The sequence below is a fragment of the Harpia harpyja genome, chromosome 2, assembly GCF_026419915.1.
Source record: "Harpia harpyja isolate bHarHar1 chromosome 2, bHarHar1 primary haplotype, whole genome shotgun sequence".
Classification (NCBI taxonomy): domain Eukaryota; kingdom Metazoa; phylum Chordata; class Aves; order Accipitriformes; family Accipitridae; genus Harpia; species Harpia harpyja.
In genome coordinates, this window is record NC_068941.1 from 61,737,910 (window position 1) to 61,761,496 (window position 23,587).

Consider the following 23,587-nt stretch of genomic DNA (forward strand, 5'->3'; position numbering starts at 1 on the left):
TTCTCTGTTTTTTTCTGAAAAAAATTAGCTTAAATTGATTAGTCCGGCTCTTGCAGGCAGCTAGAGTGCCTACTGCTTGCCCTGTTCGGTTTCAGGGGAATTGGCCAAGTACAGGCAATATTCTGCTCATAGTGGCTCAGCACAGCAGTTCCTGTATTGCTCCCAATTTCTGTGATCATTTTGAAGGGAGTGGCGAGGAGTAAGGGAAAAGGCAGCTGTTGTACAACAGACAAATATTGCAGTGGCTTTCTGAAACCAAATGAGAGTACAGGCATCTTTTCAGCGCCCACTTTAAACAGCATTCAGTACTTGTGCCATTTTCAGCTGCAGGTTACCAGTTGTCCCTTAATAGATATGAAGTCAGGACAGGTAATTAAGGTTTTACACGAGACACCAGAAAAATCTAAGCTCTTTGCTGTAAAATACAGCCTGATTTCTGTGTGCCATTTAGCAATGCTATACTCCAAGGCTGCAGCCTTTTTGCACTGCGGTTTGTTCTTAAATCTTATGTTAGAATAGTTCATGCTTTAGGAAACACTGGTTTTGTATAGTGCTGTTGTATCACTTAAGCCACAATTGGCATGGTTTCAATATTATTATTATTATTATTAATAATAATAATAATAATAAAAATTTACTTTGACTTAACTCCCCGACTTCAGTAGAGTGTGCCAGCATACTGGTTGGAAGTCCAGTTTATACCATCTCAGATTCTTAGCATCCATAGCCAGAGCAATAACCAAACTGCCTTTGAAGTATCTGAGATTTCAGATGTTAGTGCTCTGTATTTGCATAGGGCTAATTTGTTGAAGAAATAGCAGAAGTGCTGAGCTGTGGACATGGTTGGGGCTAGAAGACAATTCTGAAAAGCTTCTTCCTTTTTATCTGTGGTCAGTCTGTCAATGTGTTGTGAGGAAGTCCCTTAATTTCTTTTCTGTTCCTAGTACTTGATCTATTTAAGTGTTGATGTGAATGTACTTCTTAAAGCTCTTCCTTTGGTACTTCTGCGCAGGATGTCTTCCATGGTCACCTTCTCTTCTCCTGCTCTCAACTACTTCTTGGTAGTTTCATGCACAAATTCAGCAACCTTTCTGTGCTAGTTGCCTGCTGTTCTGTGTACCTCCTGTTGTCCAATCTAAGATATTGCCTTGTGTCTGTCATATCTGTTCACAGGTGTTCAGTTAGCTCAATATGGCTAAACTGTAACTTTAAATCTTCCCACTTTTCACCACTTCCACACTCTCAGTTGCTGTGCATAATCACTACTCTGTGTGTCATCGAGGCCTGAAATCTAAAAATCTTCTATGACATGATGGATCTTAGAACCAGGAGTAGGGTCTCAGTTGTAGTCTTTCAAATTCTGAGTGCAAAGGGGTTTTATTTTTCTTTATTTTTTAATATGTCACACGGAAACTCTTGTCCAGACTCCCACTGTTACACTAACATATTTTTGTAATCTTTCCAGTTGCAGCCTTGCTCTATTCATACCAAGTTGACCTTGGCTGAACATCAGGTGCCCACCAAAGCTGCTCTATCACTCCTCTCCTCAGCTGGACAGGGGAAAGAAAATATAACAAAAGGCTCGTGGGTCGAGATAAGGACAGGGAGAGATCACTTAGCAACTACCATCATGGGCAAAACAGACTTGACCTGGGAAAAAAATTAATTTAACTTATTACCAATCAGAGTAGGATAATGAGAAATATAAACCAAGTCTTAAAAACACCTTCCCCCCACCCCTCCCTTCTTCTTGGGCTCAAGTCCACTCCCAATTTTCTCTACTTCTTCCCCCCAGCAGCGCAGGGGGACGGGGAATGGGGGTTGTGGTCAGTTCATCACACATTGTCTCTGCCACTCCTTCCTCCTCAGGGGCAGGACTCCTCACGCTCTTCCCCTGCTCCAGCATGGGGGCCCTCCCATGGGAGACAGTCCTCCATGAACTTTTCCCAACATGAGTCCTTCCCACGGGCTGTAGTTCTTCACGAACTGCTCCAGCGTGGGTCCCTTCCACGGGCTGCAGTCCTTCAGGCACAGACTGCTCCAGTGTGGGTCCCCCATGGGGTCACAAGTCCTGCCAGCAAACCTGCTCCAGTGTGGGCTCCTCTCTCCATGGGTCCACAGGTCCTGCCAGGAGCCTGCTCCAGTGTGGGCCTCCCACGGGGTCACAGCCTCCTTCAGGCATCCACCTGCTCTGGCGTGGGGTCCTCCCCAGGCTGCAGGTGGATATCTGCTCCACTGTGGACCTCCATGGGCTGCAGGGGGACAGCCTGCCTCACCATGGTCTTCCCCATGGGCTGCAGGGGAATTTCTGCTCCGGCGCCTGGAGCACCTCCTCCCCTTCCTCCTTCACTGACCTTGGGGTCTGCAGGGCTGTTTCTCTCACATTCCAGTCTCCTCCCCCACTGCAGGTTTCCCTTCTTAAATCTGTTATCCCAGAGGCACTACCACCATTCTTAATGGGCTCGGCCTTGGCCAGCGGCGGGTCTGTCTTGGAGCCGGCTGGCATTGGCTCTGTCGGATATAGGGGAAGCTTCTAGCAGCTTCTCACAGAAGCCACCCCTCCTTGCTGCCAAAACCTTTCTACAGAAACCCTATACAAAACCTTCTAGAGATGTCCTACAGAGAGAATTTTCCACTGTTTCTACTGAGTCATTTCTTGCTCAGGTTCTTCCTCCGTCTCCTCTTTCACTGGACATCACACATAAACAGTTTCCTTTCACTTTCAAGGCACTTCAAAGTCTATCCCCAGCCATTTTTTGTTGTTTTTTTCCCCAAGAGGCCATTTTCTATCTCAGATCTCACTAGTTTCTGCTCCCATCCTTTCAACTTTTCATACCACTTTCTCCCAAGCTGCCCTTTATGTTTGAAAAACTTTCTATAAATGTATGAAAGCTTCTTCGTTGTTTCTCATCATGTTCCTGTTTAGACTTACTTTTCTTTTTTTTTTCTTTTTTTTCCCCTTTTTTTCCTTCTTTCTGTGGAGGCTACAAAATAACACAAACAGTTAAGCTTTTGTTGTGCTAAAATCACTCCCTGTAATTCTGACTGGTATTGGGTTCTTTGTTTTGTGTTACTTATGCCCCTGTTGTCTTTCCAAATCTCGTCTTTTATGTTAAATTCCAAACCGTGAGCTCCTTGCAGAGGATGTGTATCCTGTATAAGCAGTATTGAGTGCCTGCACAATTTAGTTCTGATCTGAGATAATCTAAACCAAGCATAATGGTAGTATAAGTATCCACTGAGAAGGTAAAGGTACAGTGCTAAAGCTAACCTAAACAGTGCTTGACTCCTGCTTTTCCCCCCAAAACTGCACAGATTGCTTGGCTGCTCTGTTGTACAGTTTATTGTTACTTCTGATACCTTAATATCCTCTCCAAATACTTTTTGTCTGCTTCTGCTGTGGTTGTCTCCCTTGTGTCTGCAGCTGAGACAAGCTACATTTAGTTCTTTGTCTTGTACCTCTTGTCTTTGTGTCAAATGGATGATAAATATTTTGAAGAACTTTACACACCTGTTCTTTGTTATTAATTCCTAATCTGTCTGTCTGTATGGAAATTTGTGATGCTGCATTCCAGTTGTGGGAATAATTCTGCTGGCCTAGATTTGAACTGGGTTTCGGGAAAAAAGGCAGAGGATGTGCTTTGATTGTTATGATAGCTTGTAACAGCTTGTTGCAATAGAAACTGTCCTTGGCAATGGCTCCTACCTACAGGTTTTCATTGCCTCCTTTGCTGCTGTGTTCCAGAGGAAAGCTGCTGTCATGCACTGGCCCCTACAACGGCCAGTGCCAGGATCTGTGCTGACACTACAAACCCTCACCCTCTGTTAAAAGCTGGGAAGCTACAGGAACAGGATTTTTCTCCTCATAGTGCATGCTGTGGGAGGTTCACTTTACAAAGCAGGGGAGTGCTCTGGCTGCCCTTTCCTGCAGCAGCACCTCCAAGGTGTTTACTGAGGAAGCAGACCCACTCCTGGAAAGAGTGTTGCCCTGCTTCCTTGTTACTAGGGGTGACAGCACTGACAAAGCAGCTCTTAAGAAATGCAATGATGTGGTTTAGTTAGTAGGTGAATGTAACTTCCCTGCCTGTTGATCTTGGCCTTCATTATTTTTATTCTGTTGTATAATTTAAATTTCATCAAGTCTTATACGCTCTGGATGGTTATTTTGACCACCACGGAAAATGCACATCTAAACCACTTTTTGTTGGACTGTTTTGGAGTTTGTCATTCACTGGCATACAGTAAGTGCTGTATGAGATCTCACCTTCTTCAATAACAGTAGTGTCTCTATTGTAGAGGGTTATCCCCACAAAGGGTTACGCCCTTGGGGCCAGTAAGTAAATAGAGGCTCTTTTAGGAAGTTCTTAACAGTTGTCCGTGCTCTTATATCTTCAGTGTAGCAAATGACTGATATTTGGAGTTGCATGACTACCTCATCAGCCAGAAAGCTAAACTGATAGGAGTGCTGTATTTCATGTAGGATCCATGTATCTTACAGGAGTTGCAAGGTAGAAACCAGAGAAGTGTCCTTGCCACATTGGGATTTTGAAGCATGGCAGGAAGACCATGGAAATAAAAGACCTAACAGTAACTGTGCAATTAATCTTGCTTTAAAAACAGCTGAGTGGAGTATTGTGTTTGAGACTTTATAGCTTATTAATAAAAGGAAACTGTAGTAAATCATGTATGCTTGAGTAATGTGCAGCTTTGTCGCTGAAGTTGTTTGTGGGACCAATTTTGACTGCTTGGGTCTCTCTAGTTACAGGAAAGTAGACGTAGCTGTGGAATTTAGAAAGTACAGTTAATGGAGCTGATAAAACACTACTGACAACCTCAAAGCCGAACACTTAATCCATACCAGCATCCACTCCTGTTTTTTTAATATATATGTATGTATTTATGTCTGGTTTTGGGGTTTTTTTTGTTGTTGTTCTGAGTTGTCTTCTCTGGTTCTTTCGATAGTTTAATGTTTGTTTATGGGTGGCAGTGGCTGAAATATTCAAGTTTCAATTGAAAAGAAAACCAAAACTTTTTGTATAATTTTCAGTGTGGGAATGTATATAGATTGTATCATCTACTTCCTCTCCTTATGCTCTCTTCAAATGGCCAAAATCTACAGTGATCAAATAAAAGCAGAGATTTTGCTGAAGTGCTTTAGTAACTTTTCTAGCTAATCTTTTGACTATTGGCAAGATTTTGATCATAGTTTCTAATCTACAAAGCATTGAAACAAATCTTGCCTTTTATTCATATTGTTGTTTGCATCTGTCATTTTGCATGTTCAAAATAAGAACTGGATAAGCACAGATGCCAAATTATGATGTGAAGAGTGATAGATTTTTCCTGTATTGTGACTATGTAGGTCCTGCTGTACTCCCTCACCTTCTGTAGATATGTTTTGCCATATTTCCACTTACCCTGTGCATATGTTTTCATAGCATCCTCCAGTGTGATTATCTGTACAGTTATAACAATCTGACTGGTTAAAAGACTCTGGGAGCAGATGCTGTGCACTTCTGTTCAGAGTATTTCCTGCAGCCCCTACGACTTCCACCGCTGCAGACTCATTAATGTAATATTACAGGTACATGTCAGAATCACTGTGATTTGTTGGATCTTTTACATCTCACCCTAAGGTTACCAGGTTTAGATTGCTATAGTGAGCAAACTAAAATGGTTTACCAAAACAAGAAATTTTACTTTTACTTCAGTCCCAGCCATGGGAATCAAGCTCTGAAACCATTGTTGGCCCTGAAGCAGCTCAAAAATGTTTTTAAAGGGTTTGTAAAGTAATGCACCAGGGAGAGCAACCACATTTTAGACCTTTTGTTAAGAGGAGTTATACATCAAAGATAGGTTAAGTATTTTAATAAATTACTTAATAGCCCCTTATTGATGTCCAGAGATATTTGGGTGAGGGAAACGGTAAAGGTTACAAGTGTTTATTGGCAGCACACTGACAAGATGAAGATAAATTGGCTCATGCTTGATGCTTTATTTGGTGCTTACCTCTTAGGAAAGCATGTGGTTTTGTCTATGACTTTCTTTGTTCTTTAAGCCTCTTAATCAGCATATTAAACTGAGTCTTTAATATTAAATCACATCTCTTAATGTTGAAACATATAGGTTGGTAGAATGCTTTCTTTAGTTTCCCCTTCTTAATTTTTTTTCTGAAAAATTCCCTGCCTCCTTCACATTGAGTTCCAGTTTAAGGAATTAGAACGCTGGATAGAATGAAGAAACATGGGGAAAATACCTTGAAGATGAAGTCATGTCACACTTGGTAATGGAACTGAGTTCAGGGGCTCCCTATGAAACAGATTTCTGAATCAGCTTGTTGCACTCCAGAAACTCCAGGTGCCCTTCAGGTGAAATTTTGAATCTGGGAGAAAAGCTGTGGTGGGTTTCTGAGCAAAGGTGAGATGACAGGAGTATGTTTTTATTCATTTTTCTCTGAAATTCATTAGTAATGAACTGTATTGCAGGCCTGTAGTTTGCTAACACATTTTTTCAGTTGTGAGTTTGGTTTTGGGACTTTTCATTGCTTTTGTGTTTGGCCCCAGAAAACTAGGCCTCAAACAAAATGTGTTGCCGTTAAAATAATGCAGCCAACAATTTAGCTACTCACTTCTTGACTTCTCCACGCTTTTTACTGTGGAATATCAAATCAGTTGCAAGACTGCCAGACAAAATATCCAAGAAAAATAGGGTTTTTTTCTTTGTGAGATATTTTCCATCCATACTGATATTATGTTGGAATTCGTGTGATGCAGTTAGCACTGAGAAACAATCATGTAGGATGGTATCTGCCCCCTTTCTTTCACAGCTTTCCAATAAAAAACCCAATCCACTGGCCCAGTTTCATGTCTGACTGTAATTCAACTGTGCATGACAACGAAACTGGTGTTGAGGATTCCATTTATTCCCATACAGTAGCTGTTCCCACTTTATTTGAAGTAATTGCTTTTATTTATTTAATGATTTTCTCTCACACTATACACCTGCTTGTCAATATTCACAGTTTGTTCACTGCCTGGCCCCTTAATGGTAATCTCTGATTAGTCACTGTGTTCCCAGCCTTTGGAGTTTGTTATGATCTTTTAGAGGGGAAAGAGATGGAGGAGGATTGCACTTATCTGTAAATAATTAGGCAGGTGGGCTCTTTATGCCAGCTGTGCAAAAAGGAGTTCAGTGATCTAATCAAATGCCAAATATGAGCTAACGTGTGCCATGGTTATTGAACCCTGTGAAGCTAAATATGAATAAGCATGCATTTTGCTATAGCTGTGACTAACGCAGCCATAGATTGATTCCATTTTATTTTGCATGGCTATTTTATCATTAGTTTCATTTCAAAGAGAGAAGTAAACCAATTTTTATGGGTACACAGTGGCATCGAATGGTGAGTTTTCTGAAAGACTAATAGAAGTAGTGATAAGAGTGTTAACTTTTTGAAAGAACACAAGGAAAACAAAATAGTTGCTCAGAAAGATTTGTTGCACTAAAAGAATATTGTATAAATCTGGCTGCTGCTGTGCTTGCTCATTCAGTGTCTAAACAAAGATAGGGCTTTTATTCATCTAGTTTTGGAAACAAAGTACTCGCAGAAAAGACAGCGTAGTGATTTTTCTACCTCATTTTCAAACAAATTTTGGGGACCCAGATTTCCCCATCTTAAAAGGACATATGGAATATTTTTCAGGAGATGCAAATTTAAGGCAATCCATAAAATCTGAAAATTTCAAGCCCACTTCAAACCTAGATTTTGAGAAATAATCCAACTTTCTTGATAATCCCTGTAGCATAGTTTCCCTTTCAGATTATTGCTCTCAAGCGTCTATACTGTCACAGCTGCATGCTGCCAGTCTATTAGTTGTCTGATCATCCTATATGTTTGCCTGTGTTTGGTGTCTGCTTGGCGTCTGTTTGGACCTGTGCCACCTGGCCTCTTCTGCGGGGAAGCTTGTGTTCAGAAAGGAGGCTAGTATACATTTGGGTCCCATTTTCACATGCCTTGTTGCACATTACGCTAAAGTTCACTTGAGTGAAAGATAGTATAGATAGAATGGGTTGAAAATGTGATGCCATGCGAGATGTGTTATGTGAAGAATATATGCAGCCTCAGGATGTATTATGGACCCTCAAAGACAGAGAGGTCTCAGGGAGGCATAGGACAAATAGATATGCTAAAGAAGTAGGTAGTAATGTCCACCAAGGCAGATGTCAGAAGTGGAATAAATGTTCTTGGGAGAAATCAGAGAGCACTGACTCGGGGTCCCTACTGAAGAGGGGGGTGAACTGCTGCTGCTACCCACCATGAAGCTGCAAGTCCACATCTTTCACATGGGATGAATAGTAAGATTATGCCTTTTGTTGGCTGACTCCTGAGGGAGATGTCTGTGCTGAAGTGTCAGCTTACAAATGGAGGACCACCCTCTGCAGGTATGTGACAAGAGGCTAGCAATTGGATCTCTAATTATACATTCAGCAAGATATGTGGAAACAAGTAGTTACTAATTTTGTGATATTAAACTATTATGTATTAGATTCTTTTTGAACAGTTATAAATGTATCATGAAGGATTTTAAGGAAGTTTCTTTCTTTTTTTCCGCCAAAAAGTTCTTTAAACAACTCTTGTAATACATGGGTGTGATAAAAACTTGTACATTTAATACTGAAAGGTAAGAGAATACAAGCATCTGGGTCCACTGAGGCTGTTCCTTTGCTTTGTGTGTTCAAAATAATCTGCGAGCTCCTCTTCCTTTTTTATCTTAATTTGTTAGGGTGGTTGGTATTCTATGATAACCTGAGTTTTCTTGCTCTGGGTGGATTTGACTGTAATGACACTTTGATAAATTTCTTTTTCTCAGAAAATGCAGTGCTACTGTGAAGTGGCTGCTTAGAGTAGCACCTTCAAACTCAGACAGTCTGCTCTTTTCATACATTTGGTCGTGTCTGTTGATTTCGCTCACTGAGTTCTTTTTTTCTCCTATTTGTACTGTAAAGGCAACACATAAATCTTTGTTCATTCTGTTCCATTTAAGCCCATTAAAACACTTCTCTGGTGCACTGCCTCGGGTTCTCATTTACACTACAACAAGGCAAGTTTCCTTTCCAGCTCTAACCACTATAGATGAGCACAGAAAGCTGAATTTTAAGGTTAAACAGGCCCTTAAAACAGGGTTTTCACAGGTGTCTTGAACGTTTTTTATAGAAACAAAATAATCAAGGACTTGTTTTGACCTGCAGAATCTTCCCTTGATGGCTGTGCCTCTCAAGGAATAAGGAGAGTTTTAGAACAAAGTCACCTCTAAAATGCATTTTTGATTAGTCCTTTTGTTCCTTCTGTCCCTCCACTGTTTGCCTCACACACTAGTTATTCATAACCTTTGAGAGTCACTGAGTTACCACAGTCCAGGCAGTAATTCATCTGCCATACATCACAGAGCAAGGGCAAGCCTCCCTCTTGCGTATCTATTTCCTGAACCTGTTCTTCTCCCACCTGGAGAGGTGGGAAAATTGAGAGAGATTTAGGTAGTCCCAGAATATCTGCCTTGGCACTTCTCAAGGTTTGAGTGCCAAATTTCACAAACTTTCCTGGGAGATGGGTGGTATCAGCTGAAGAAATGAGTGAGGAGTCTGTAACTTGTACAGTTGGCTGCTGTAATTATTTAAAAGTAAAATGAACAAAATACCTCACCTCAAACAGCAAAGCCTTCCACTTTTATTTTATTTAAAACCAGAATTGACTGTCAGCGCTGTGCATTTTTATTGACCAGATAAACTAGTAGTGACCCCTTTGGCTCTAAGCAAGAGTTTGAGCCACTGCCTCCTTCTGCCTTCCCCCTGCACACTCATCCCGTAACTGAGAGGTGAACAACCAGCACCAGGTGTCTAAGTCTGGTCTCCAGCTCTTTTTCCCTGCAGAGGAGCTGCTGAGTTGCTCATTGGAGCCCTCATGGGGCAGCCATGCAGGAAAGATCACATCTGCCATCAAGTAGAGGGAGAGACTGTTTGCTCTTAAGGTTAGAGTTGTGGTCTGGAGCTGTGAAAAACACAACAGAGAAGAGGCTGCTGCTTTGCTCCTTTGGAGTGCAGTAACAACTGGCTGGATTCTTTGAAAAACAGTATTTCATTGCATCTGTAATGTTTATCTCCCTCAAATTTTACTGTGTCAAGAATTGTCTCGTTAAAAGGCTGTGGGTTTTCCTTTTGTTTGTTTGTTTATTTATTTATTTATTTATTTTTCACCTTTCTTTTCTGGCCATAGGTCTACTGAGGAATTTGACTTTGTGTCACAAAAGGAGCTTTCTTGAGGCTATAATAAGTAAAGTGGAATTGCTTTAGGGACATATTCTTCCTGATTATGACTATGTATACTTTTGTGTGTATGTAGGTAGATATATGAGGCAGATGGTAACAGATAGTTCTGCAAACTGTGATGTTTACTTCCCACATATTCATGAATTTTTCAAAATCTGAAATTTCTTGAAGGATCTTAAATTGCATATTGTAAAGTTTGGGGGAAAAACATAGAAAGTTTATTTGGTTTGCTGTTTAAGACATGTAGAATCTTTGTCTTAACAAACATAGTCTAGCCCTGAAGTATTAAGGTTGCCCTTAAATTTCTGTGTAGGGCCCCCAGAGGTGGTCGCACTGTGTGGGAACCTCCAAGTTACAGCAAGCTCCCATCACATCTCCTCTTCCTTAACTAACCAGTGTGTGTCAGGGGCGAGGAGTTAGGGACAGAAGGCTATGTGCATCTTTTGTCAGCCTGTAATTTCTCAGTTTGGGGTTACAGGCTGCTGAGTGCTATGCAAATGGTAGTACAAAAGAGAATAGAAGGGGCCTTCGATTTATATGTGAATTAAAAATGGTTGGCTTGCAGACTTTGATAAACGTATACATAGATATGGTTGTTTCTCTGTTTTTAGGAATACACTATAGATATAATTTTTGCCCAGACTTGGTATGACAGTCGTCTAAAATTTAACAGCTCAATGAAGGTGCTTATGCTTAATAGCAATATGGTTGGAAAAATTTGGATTCCAGACACTTTCTTCCGGAACTCAAGGAAATCTGATGCTCACTGGATTACAACTCCAAATCGTTTACTTCGAATCTGGAGTGATGGAAGAGTATTATACACTCTAAGGTGGGTTTTTATTAACTGGCTAGAAAAAAAAAAAAAGTTATGACCAGGAATATGAAAATAATGAATGTGAATCAAATCCTTGGCATCTCTTTTGTTGTGGACCACAGGAATTTGCAAGGAGTTTACTAAAGGAGGAAAAAAAAAAAAAAAAGATTATTTGATCATGAAAAACATGAAATTAATAGTATTGAAATATATTGCCTAGATAATTGGGTAAAGACAATTGAAGGGGATAACAAATTTTAATCTCATTTAGGTACAGGCAAGATTAAAAAAAAAGGAGTTATATAGCATGTAGCGCCATGGTTGTTTCTCACTAACATATTGCAGATCCTGTCATAAATTGTTTTGCAGACTTTCTGTTCTAAACAGTTCAGTATCTAATTTCCACCAAATTATACTCTGTAAGTAAAATATTAAATGCTTCAGATAATAGAAATCATAAGAAGTTTGATTAAAGCTAAGGCCCCAGTCCTGCATGTACTTCTTAACATGTTTACCCTTGCAAGCTATTAAAATCAACGAATCCGTTCATCCACATTAGGCATAAGCAAACATGTTGGTGATAGTTCTTCTTGGCAAATGGTGGATGCTTGGGCTGGTTTTAAGCTTACTATCTAGGCTATATGTACTGATCTTTGAGTCACTTTTCAAACAGTTCTTGAAAGACTGTGGTGTGGTCTACAGAAAGCGTTTAAGGGTCATCTCAGTTTTATTTTTTAAGTATGCCTAAAAAATCTTGCAATAAATTAGGAGCTGATCAAGAAGCAGTCCATGCAGAGGATGCCATAAATCTGATTCTACCTTTAAGAGTTTATTTATTTATTTATTTTAAAGAAAAAGTAGCACCTTTTAATTACCTTTTGTTCAGTCATTTATGCTGTTTTCACATGCAAGCTAGTTGTGCTGGATGAACAATTTATAGAAGTCTTCTGTATCAGAAGTAAGAAGAATTAGAATGGTTTAAAAGGATTCTCTTCACTGAATTTTTTCTTAGTACGCTTCATTTGAGAGCACACAAATATCTCTGAAGAGTACTTTTTAAACAGTTTATTATGCTGGTGTTTATAAAAACCTCTAGAGATCCTCTTCTGCTGACATGCTAATATATTTTTTTTTCTTTTTGTAGCTAACAATTCTAGAGTCATACTTGGACTTTACCCTTCCGTTGTCCATTCAGTTTCAATGTCCAATTTTTTTTTAAACAGGGTCTAAGTAACACAAAGAAACAGACGCACGCAACCAATAAAACCATGTGAGCTCTCCCAGAGCAATAGGTTAGAATTATTGTGCTAGAGTATGAGCTGTGAAGTGCAATGAGCTAGTAATAAAACAGCAGAACAGGTATTCACCCAGCACTGCAACATGCAAACATCTGTATAGCTGAAGGATATGGCCTGAATTTGGCCTAAGGTGGAATAACATTGAGAGGTTCATATGTTGGTTATCGAAGGAACAATAATAGGATCTGACACTGCTCCAGGTTCATGGGCTCACCTGTACCACCACTCTTTGCCTGTTGGTAATTCAGGGAGAAGATGTGGTGATTCTGTTAGTCAGGCTTCCTGAGTCTCTTTCTGAGGATACTCCTTGGTCTGTCCATTGCACCCATCAGTGATTCCAGATATAGTTGTGTTGCCTTTAATAAGTTTTTTTTTCTTTTTCTTTAAGTGTTTGACTACCCAAAGGTTGAAAATGGAAAACAAAGGCAATAAACATATATACCATAGTTGGCAAATTTGAGAAGCATCTTCAGAGGGGTGCAAGTGTTTTACTTGGAAATGTGGGGGGGGTGTTTCTTTTTTTCCCCTCCATTATATGACAAGAAATATACTTTCCCTTATAAGCCTCTGTCTTGGTCAGGACAAATCTCCAGAAAGGTCGTAGTGACACTTTGTGTAGAATAAATACTTTGTTTAAAGACTTACAGAGCTTTCTGGCAGCGCGTGGCAGAATCTTCCTTTCCCCATCCCTTTTTGTCTAGTACGTAAGTATTGCATACAGTCAAGCATGTAAGCATTATGTTAATTTTCAAAGTTGATTTTAGAAGACATTCTGACTTTCTTCACAATGTTGCCAACAAAGGAGGAGGTATTTTAAATACAAAGAAGGCAGTTTGGAGTCTAGCCCCTTACTCTAACTTCCCAGTGAAAGTTAGCAGAACTGAGTTTTGCACTGGTTGCTTGGAAGCTCTTTGGAAATCTGTGATAGTATTTTCAAAAGCAGCAAGTGATTCAGTTGATACCATTACGAGTCCTAAACTACTTCTAAAATGTATATTAGTTGCATGAATTACTTGAATGCCTTAGACATTCAACGAGTAGAAATATCAAGTCTGCTCCTTCCTACCCAAGCTGGTATCTTCACCAGAGCTGCTTCCATGAGTATAAAGTAAGCCCAAGAGTGTCCCCACTTTCTCTCTTGTGTATGTAGCCACCAGATACAATCATGCCAAATGCAATTTGACTTGACAAATGCATTCTTCAGAAACTTTCTTTATTTGCTATCGTAAACTCCCCTCCTTGCCCTGCCTTCAGTCCCTCCCTTTTGTCCCCTATTTCTGGTAGAGAGCTGAAAGATCCCCTGAAATCAATTGAAATTTTTGAAATGGCTTGAAATGCCTATTGAAACAATGCAGGTCCTCAGGTTCCATATGATCATAGTTTTTGGTCTTTGGCAGTGATGCTGGATGTTTTTTGCAGATACACAGTTGGGTATGTGTAACATCCATTAATTGGCAAAATTGATTTCTGTGCATGTTCTTTACTATCTAGTTTGAAGTGTTTGGATGCTTGAATATAATCTTTTTTCTTTTTTTTTTTTTTTTTTCCCTTCCTTTTCCAATTAGGCTGACAATTAATGCTGAATGTTATCTTCAGCTTCATAACTTTCCTATGGATGAACACTCCTGTCCACTGGAGTTTTCAAGCTGTAGGTGGTAAAATGCTTATTTTTTTTTCTCTTTACATTCAGGCTTTAAATTTCCTTAAATTCTGGCAGCAAGAGACCAAGTGTTTACTTTTTAAAGCCTTGTAGTGAAGCAAAGAACTGACCTGTTTATGTTTTGATTAGATTTATTGCATTATTTAATGCATTATTAAATGCAGTAATGAATGAGTTGAATTACATGCATTTCATTTAGGTGAGACTTCAAAAATAATCTTACTGCTTAGGATTCTGATACAATGCCCATTCCAGTTAATGGAAATCTATTGCCCTGGAAGAACTTTATTTTTTATGCCTGCCAGACTTGCCAGCTTTGAATTAGTTCCATGTCGTATACTTAAAAGGAAAAATAGGAACTGTCTTCTTCAACCTATTCCTGTAAATGCTTAATCAGTGTAAGAAGTCCTTTTCCTTTCAGTGGGACTTACTTATGTGAGCAAGAAACACAACTTTCAGGCTTCATTTCTTTATTATAAACTATATTTAAAAAAAGAAATATATATTGCTAAGGGAATTGTGCTATAATAAATATATATTCCTAAGAGAATTGTGCTATTACTGGCAAAAGAAACCCAAACCACCTGAACACAGCTGAATGACTTATTCCTAAATGTGAAACCTAATAGGCAATGAAATCAAACTTCAGTGATTCTTTTTAAATTAATGTTTTCATTTAATACTTCCTTCTTGTGTGCTTCCAGCTAAATGAGCTTTGGTAGCTCCATTGATGAAATAGTTGTGCCACACAAGCAAGTCTTGCTTAATTTCATTTCTGCCTTTCTGCGGTATAATATGGGGCAACATGTGAGGCACATGAAAATCAAGAAAGTTGCACTTCCTTTAAATTGAAGTACTGGACAGTGAATCAGGCCACAAAAATCCATTCTGTGAATAATAGGCAAAGAAATTTTCAATAACCATCAATAGGAATTTTATCAAATTATGTACTAATAAGTGTCTGTCCTTTTAAGCTCTTTGTGGTCTTTTAGTGATAACACATATCACATTTGTGTATTAACTCATAGTGATGATTCTGAGCCACTTTTTCATATCTGAGTTCCAGAATATTGCATAGGTTTTTCCTAAACGTTTGTATTTACATAGTTCTTGATCGATCATACATTTATCTAGGTTTAAAACTGACGCTAGATATTTTGTAGTTAAATTTTAAGTGTATCAGGTGGACTATAGATTGGCTTTCCCTCTGATCCACTTTATGTATAGCCCTGGTTTAGTTTATAAACAACTTCAGGGATCACAAAACCTGCTTTGGTATATACTGGAGCTGAACACTTGATTTTCTCTATTTTCTTCTAGATGGATATCCCAGAAATGAAATTGAATACAAATGGAAGAAAACCTCTGTTGAAGTGGCAGATCCAAAATACTGGAGATTGTATCAGTTTGCATTTGTAGGGTTACGAAATACAACTGAAATCTCTCATACCTTGTCTGGTAAGGCAAAGCGTCAAGTTTTATTTCATTTCATATCTATGCGGAACAAGACTAATAGATGAAAATACAACTGAAAACTGTTTTCAATGTTGTGTAAGTATTTTCTTCTTTTTTTAATTTGTAGGTGATTATATTATTATGACAATTTTCTTTGATCTCAGCAGACGTATGGGATATTTTACTATTCAGACATACATTCCTTGTATACTCACAGTTGTTCTTTCATGGGTGTCATTTTGGATCAATAAGGATGCAGTTCCTGCAAGGACTTCTCTGGGTAAGAATGTCTTTTTTCAATCTTGAAGGGTCTGGTACTCCCCAGGAATACCAATCTGCAACAGGGAGTAAATTAACCACAGTTTATTCCCCTTCAGATTGTGACCATTGGTCACCCTTTCTCTTGAACTGCAAGATTAAGAGCAGGAGGATCCTGCTGTGGTTACACAGCAGGGCTTACGGAGGGATTGTTGAGAATGGAAATCTGGAAATCCTGATCCAAGCCTTGAGAACCTGGTGTTGTTCACATAAATACTTTTTTTTTCTCCTTTATGTTCTTTTTGTCATATCCAGGGACAGCAATGTGGCAATCATTAGTCTGAAAGTATGATTAAACTTCACTTAGCGTCATGGAACATCTTGGCTGACCTGTTTAGCATGGTGTCAGTCTCCTGTGTTTGACAGTTCAGGTTTCATGTGCTGCCTTGCAGAAGAGCTGTAGTCACCACATAAGCATGATAGACACGTGTGGTGGGTTGACCCTGGCTGGACACCAGGTGCTCACCAAAGTGGCTCTATCACTCCCCTCCTCACCTGGGCAGGGGAGAGAAAATATAACAAAAGGCTCATGGGTCGAGATAAGGACAGGGAGAGATCATTCACCAGCTACTGTCACAGGTAAAACAGACTTGACTTGGGGAAAAAAATTAATTTAATTTATTACCAATCAAATCAGAGTAGGATAATGAGAAATATAAACCCAATCTTAAAAACATCTTCCCCCACTCCTCCCTTCTTCTTTGGTTCAACTCCACTCCCGATTTTCTCTATCTCCTCCCCCCAGCAGCACAGGGGGATGGGGAATGGGTGTTGCGGTCAGTTCATCACGCGCTGTCTCTGCTGCTCCTTCCTCCTCAGGGGCAGGACTCCTCACACTCTTCCCCTGCTCCAGCGTGGGGGCCCTCCCACAGGCTGTAGTTCTTCACAAACTGCTCCAGCGTGGGTCCCTTCCATGGGCTGCAGTCCTTCAGGCACAGACTGCTCCAGTGTGGGTCCCCCATGGGGTCACAAGTCCTGCCAGCAAACCTGCTCCAGTGTGGGCTCCTCTCTCCATGGGTCCACAGGTCCTGCCAGGAGCCTGCCTCAGTGCGGGCTTCCCACGGGGTCACAGCCTCCTTCAGGCATCCACCTGCTCCGGCGTGGGGTCCTCCCCAGGCTGCAGGTGGATATCTGCTCCACCGCGGACCTCCATGGGCTGCAGGGGGACAGCCTGCCTCACCATGGTCTTCCCCATGGGCTGCAGGGGAACCTCGGCTCCAGTGCCTGGAGCACCTCCTCCCCCTCCTTCACTGACCTTGGGGTCTGCAGGGCTTTTTCTCTCACATATTTTCACTCCTGTCTCTGGCTGCAGTTGCTGTTGCACAGCAACTTTTTCCCTTCTTAAATCTGTTATCCCAGAGGTGCTACCACCATTGCTGGTGGGCTCGGCCTTGGCCAGCGGCGGGTCCATCTTGGAGCCGGCTGGCATCGGCTCTGTCGGATATAGGGGAAGCTTCTAGCAGCTTCTCACAGAAGCCACCCCTGTAGCCGCCCCACTACCAAAACCTTGCCACACAAACCCAGTACAACAGGGATGTGTGGAGTGCATAGGATACAGACTAGCAACTTTGAGCGTAGCAGTGGCAGATGCTTTTAGTAAAACCAGTGACAGCGGTATGACCTATTTTGGGTGAAAGACCAAGAGCTGAGAGTGCATCTTAGGAAGAGAAAGATGTGAGTTAATTTTCCTCATCAGCTTATGGGATTGTGAACACACCATTCCCATGTTATAGGAGTGTTTCCTACCAGAAGGGTGAGTTCAGGCTTCAACTCCCTACCTTTCCCACTGAAACTGGACCACTGGGCAGTCAAGCCTGCAAGACTAATGAGTGAAGAGAGAAAGTAAGCAAAAATGACCATGGCTCAGTAGCCTAATGAAAAGGTAATGGAAGAAAATCTGAGTCTTGGATCTTAACTTTATGCTATTTAAAAGTACTGCAAAGTTTAGCGAAGAGAACCTAAAATCTTGAATAAATAAGTGAAACTATCTCTCAATAGTTTCAAATCTTGATTTAGAAATTTATTATAAGATTTCTTTGCCTGACTAATCATTGGACATCATTGTGGGTACCATCTGGAAAGACACTAGCTATAACAGGAAAAACTGTTGTATTGGTATCCTGCTAGTTCTGTATCCAGTTTGTTCTTTTTACAGAGTACTTTTTCTGTGCCATAAACCTAGCAAATTTGGCTTTGATCTCATGGTTAAGCTAGAGTTTTCATGCTCCCACTTCAGCAGTACTAACCTTCACCTACTTGAGATGTACTATAAATGTTTGCTATATCATACTTACAGCTCCCTGCAGTTAACTCTGAGCTCCTTTTGTATGAACATGCAGAAGCCATTGTTTGACAGATTGTAGGATGACTTTTCTCACATGCAGATGTTCCCGTGAAGAAGAAAGAGAATACCAGTCAAATAGACTGAATTTTATAGAAAAAAGACTGAGAAATTAAGACGAGAAAGCCAAAACTAAGCAAGGTCCATCGTGGCAAGCAGTTGGGAAGCTGTGGAAGGTTTGCTCCTTGTGGCCGCCCCCGTATGCCTTTCGCATAGTGGAGGGGACTGGGAAAGTCCACGTCTCCTTTTGTCCTCTCTGAACAGAAGTCAGTAGGGGGAATGGTGGGTGTGACTTCCCAACTGGAGGTTGTGCTGGGGTCTGGTACGCTGAAAAGGCCTGGGCCTTCTTCTTCCTTATATGTTGAAAGAGCCTGGCAGATTGTGGTTTCCTAAAGCAAAAGGTTTGGATGATTGAAGTTATTTAGATATTTAACTATGCAGAGAAATGCCTAATTGATTTTCAAAAGCATCTATTGGGAGCGAAGCACTTTTGAAAATCTCTGTGGTTGTCTGTTTTCCCTTTTAGGCATGTAATTTCCTTGGGAAATCTGTTGCGAAATCACTGCTGCTTTCCTGCTTCAGGATCAGTCCATAGTGACCCTTGATTCCATGCTTTGGTTTAAAAGCCATAGACAGCCTTAGACTGGTGTAACACATTTTTTGCAATAAGCCTGTGCACGTAAATAACAAATTATTTGTGTGTTCAAGTATTGCTCTCCAAAGGAAAGGTCACATCTTAATTTTGGACTACTATGAAAAAGGCTTTGCATCTCCCTGAAGCATCAAATATAAGAAGAAAGTGTTAACACGTTCTAAATGTTAAACCAGTGAAGAGTGGCATACTTGAGATTCTGAACACACCGCTATTAAGACCAGCTTGTTCTTTTAATTAACTTGTATGTAAGTGAATCAAGGGAAACATTTTCTATTACTTAAGACACAGTATTGAAAAAATACCTAGTAACTTAGAGAATGAGACCAGAAAGGCCATGAAGGTCATCTAGTTTGATCTGCTACATGTCAGAAGCAAACAATCGAAAACATTATTCCTTTTTCTCCTGTTTTCTGAAAGTTTGAAATCATTGATAAATAACACACCTTTTTTTCTGAATGTGTCCTTTTGTACATTTTAATCTTTCAAGAGCCAAAGGACTTTTTTTGTGTTTATAAAATTTTTGTGCTTATTTGTACCTGTTTGTCTATTGTATTTGTTTTATGTGTTCATTCTATAATAGATTTATAAAATTACACAAACCTTCTTGGTGTCATTGTTTATTCAGTGTGTGTTGAAAATGGGAGGGATTTAAACTGAGGGTGAAATGTGCTGCATTCTATATGGTCCCACAGTGTCTGCTGAATCCATAGGGATAGCTTCTTGCAGTAGGACCGATGTGCGTGGGTGTGATCAGCGGTGAACCCTGCTGTGGCTCCGTTCTTGTATGCCTCATGAATGAAGGGCTAATTTGAGGATTTTTTTGTGACAATATGATTGGGTTACTTACACACTTCCCTCTTCCTGTCTTTTTTCTTTCTTTCTCAAACAGGCATTACAACGGTGCTGACCATGACAACATTGAGTACAATTGCTAGGAAGTCACTCCCCAAGGTTTCCTACGTGACAGCAATGGACCTTTTTGTCTCAGTTTGCTTCATTTTTGTGTTTGCTGCCTTGATGGAATATGGTACCTTGCATTACTTTACCAGCAACAGAAAAGGGGACAAAGGAAAAGAAAAGAAGGCAAAATCTAAGCCATCAGTAAGTTTAGCTAACCAAGAAGAAAAAGAAATACAGAATGCTCTTTACTGTAGCATTAATTTCAAGAGACTGGTTCTTAAGTAGAAGGGCTAATGTTCTAAGATAATTAACACTAATAGTTACTTTATCATTTTTTTACAGCTGGGAGCTTGTACTAATTTTCTGTAAATACTACTAATGAACAAAGGTTTTAGATCATTTCACTCATCTGTGAATGAGAACACATGAGCCTAAGCTAGAGAGTGGTTTGGTATAATATTCCATGCTTGCATGCCATGCCCAAGCCCTTGGTGCTTCTGGAGCTGCCTGTGGAGGGTGTGCCCATGGAGACAGTTCTGTCTGGGCACAGTGCTTCTGAAAACAGCACCTGGCAGAGAACCATAGATAAGACTGTAGCAGTAGAGATAATCTAAATGGACTGAAGGTATGAGGATTTGTTTGGATCTGCATAACCTAACTTGGGTCTTACCTCACTAGCTTTGCAAAGGAAAAAGTGCCCATTATTTGTCAGTATTCTGACTCTCTTCCTCTTCAGAAATTTTACTTTAACTCTTTTTATTCATTTACTTCCGTATTTCTTTCTGGTAAAATGAACCTTCTGCTTTTACAAGTTGATGTTTGTTTGGCGTGAATCCCCACATATCCCAGGAACAAGTATTATTCAATTTTAAGAGTCTTTCTGCTCGTGTAATAAGAATACTGGAACTTCCAAAGAATCTATTGTTGGAAGCCAGTACAAATATTTAAAGCTAATCTTTAAACTAATAAAACATTGAGGTAAAGGCATTAAATAGCTTATTCATTTGAACACTAGTCTTAATATCTGAGGTATATTGTAGTCATCTTTTGGAGAGAATAAGAGGAAGGACAATGTATAAAGCCCCGTTCCAGATCATTTTGTCAAAGGAAGCTGGAGCATAGCTGAATCATAACATCAGTTGTCTTTTCTGGGTGAAGGCTGAATACCACGTGTGTAAGATCAAACAGAAATTGAAATGAAATTACAGAAGCCCAGATATGGAAATGCAGAAGTCCTGTTATGAACCATATCTGTTCTGCGACGAGCGTGGGAAAGCACTGACGCACCCATTTTGAGCAGAGCTGCTGTGGGAGACTGTCTTATGGGGGCACTGTGGAGCTGTTACGGCTTAATACCAGGGAAATGAAAGCCCTTACATTTCATATGGTGAGCTGGTCCGAGTGGATCAGCTGTGTATTTAGGACAAGGCTAATGGTGAAGGGTTAATACTGCCCTGTACTGCCTTGGTTGGACATCACTGTGATCCTCAGGGAATCCAGCACAGCCAAGAGAACTGGAAAATGGATGCCTCAAACCTCTTTCCTGTTAGTGGTAGAAGCAAATGTAGGCACAATGGAAGGGATGGAAAACAGGCTTTGGCAAGGGCCACAACTGAGCAATGAGCGTAAAAGGTAACAGAGGCTGCAGAATTTGGGGGACTTCCCAGTGTTAGCATAGCAGATTCAATTTTAGGTGGTTGTTGCAATGAGGTCTCAACAACGCTTAGGGAACAGAGAGCTGAAACAGGTCTGCTCTCAGCGTGCACCACAAGGAGAAAAGGAAGAGGGGAGGAAATACTGCTTATTCAAACCAGGGAGATATTGAAGATCAGCTGCTGGCAGATCAAAAGCCATTGAAGTGGTTTGCAAGTATACTCCATTGAATGGAGGAATGAGACTTTCCAGAATCTGTTCATACATCAGCCATTTGTGCAATAATCTGCCAAATGCTTTGAGATTTTCAGTGCATATGACAATTTAAAATGTACAATAATTGTGAGATAGAAATTATGACATTTATTGAATAAATAGCTGGAGTTTGGACTAAGATTAAAATTAGCAATATAATGCTCAATACACTGTTTGGTTGTGTTTTACTATGTTCTTAAAGCATGCTTTTTGTTTTTAAGTAGTTGGAAACCAACCATCTTTTCACACAGAATTCTTTAAACATGTTTCAGCATGTTATGGCTGTAAGACCATACTAGATAGGAGATTACTCCAAAAAAAGGGGGATTAAATTTAATATACTTAGATGCAAGGATTCTAATTTGATAAATAGGGTTTTTCTGGTGATGTTTTATAAAAAGCTATAAAATTTCTTGTTCCAAATAGAACAATTAAAGAAGCCATCTTATTAATTAATGGGAAGTCGTACAATTACAAATCCATATTTTATTTTATTTTTTTCTCCTTTTATCTTTGTCGAAGACTTCTATTCATTCTGTTTCTCTTGTAGTTATATGTATGTAACTCAAAAAACCAATTTAATTAAAATAGTCAGTTTAATTTCTTCTGAAAAGTTCTCATTTACAGGTGTTTTTTCCTTGTAAAACTTGCTTTGCATAGGTCTTCTATTTCTATTGCAAAATGCAATAAAAGCTTATTATTCCAGGAACTAATGCCAATAAGATGCAATAAGTGATCTTGAGAAAAAATGGTGAGATTTTACAAATGATTACAGCAGTTTTATCTTAAAAAAAATGTGCTGGCATCATTCAAGAAAGGTAGTATGAATTGGCTAATGTAAATCCACATTAGTAAGGATAATGAGTTTGGGTAGGAAAGATTAAACTTAATTAGTTGTGGATCTTGTTCCGATCATTATTCCACCTGATGTAAATGCTTCACCTGTGCTATGATCTCCACAGATGATGGCTTTCTTTTGTACATGTATTAGTGTTAATGCAGAATAATTTGGGTTTGGTCCTATCAGAGTATATTATAAATGCTTCTCACTCTATGTGGAGTTCTATCTACAATAGCAGTAGGCATGTACGTGAACAATCGGCACGTACTCCTGTATGTACACGTTACTTTTTTTTTGTCTCCGCCAACTGATACAAGGTCATTTTCTTGTGAGGTGTTGGTCTTTTTTCCCCTTTTCCTTCATGTTGTCTCTTTCTTACACACATTTTATGCATTCCCTGTAGGTAGTTAGGCCTATAAGATGGCACTGTCTTTCTGCCTCTCCCAGGCCACCTCTTCAAACCTGTAATTCAGTAGCCAGCTTCAGTCTGTGCTGGTGACATGAGCAGTGAAAAGCAGTACTGTTATTTTTTCCTCCTCCCATGGTGTTTCTGAGTTGGGGATTCCTGTTTTACTCCACTAGTAGAAACGAATCATTCCATGAATCTTACATTGACAGAACCAACAGTCAGAAAATTCTTGTAAAGCCAGATTAGGCATGAATCAGAAATAAGCATCTTTCCCTATGTATCTTCAACTAAATAATAATTTTGTAAGTTCAAAAAAAATTTGAACTTAGTTTTTATGTTTCATAAAAATAAGCCCTGTTTGTAATGCCTCAAATTAGGGTAAGAAGCATGTAACTACTGTTTGTTAGTATTGCCAGTATATTATCGTAACTGGGAAGAATAATGAGGTCCTTTAGGATGATAATTAGCTCCCTAGGTCGTCATGTCTAAAAAGTATTGAAACAGCAGTCTGTGTGAAATTTCCTGTGGTAAAGACACTTATTAAATAAAGCTATTTGAAAACGTGGTGGATGCTGCACTGCTTTAACATCACCCCTTGGGACATTGGGTAAAATGTCCCTGCAGCAATAAGAGTGCCTCCTTAATGATGTATAGAGATCTGT

At 39.8% G+C, this 23,587-nt stretch overlaps 1 protein-coding gene across 2 annotated transcripts in view; it reads left to right on the forward strand.

Moving 5' to 3' along the window:
* GABRG1 (gamma-aminobutyric acid type A receptor subunit gamma1) overlaps window positions 1–23,587 on the forward strand; it is a 66,345-nt gene that overhangs the window by 32,915 nt on the left and 9,843 nt on the right. For both annotated transcript variants that reach the window (XM_052780145.1, XM_052780146.1), the window contains 5 exons: window positions 10,935–11,155; window positions 14,004–14,086; window positions 15,419–15,556; window positions 15,681–15,833; window positions 19,757–19,968. In XM_052780145.1, the coding sequence (XP_052636105.1) occupies window positions 10,935–11,155; window positions 14,004–14,086; window positions 15,419–15,556; window positions 15,681–15,833; window positions 19,757–19,968 (807 nt within the window). The remainder of the gene's footprint in view (window positions 1–10,934; window positions 11,156–14,003; window positions 14,087–15,418; window positions 15,557–15,680; window positions 15,834–19,756; window positions 19,969–23,587) is intronic.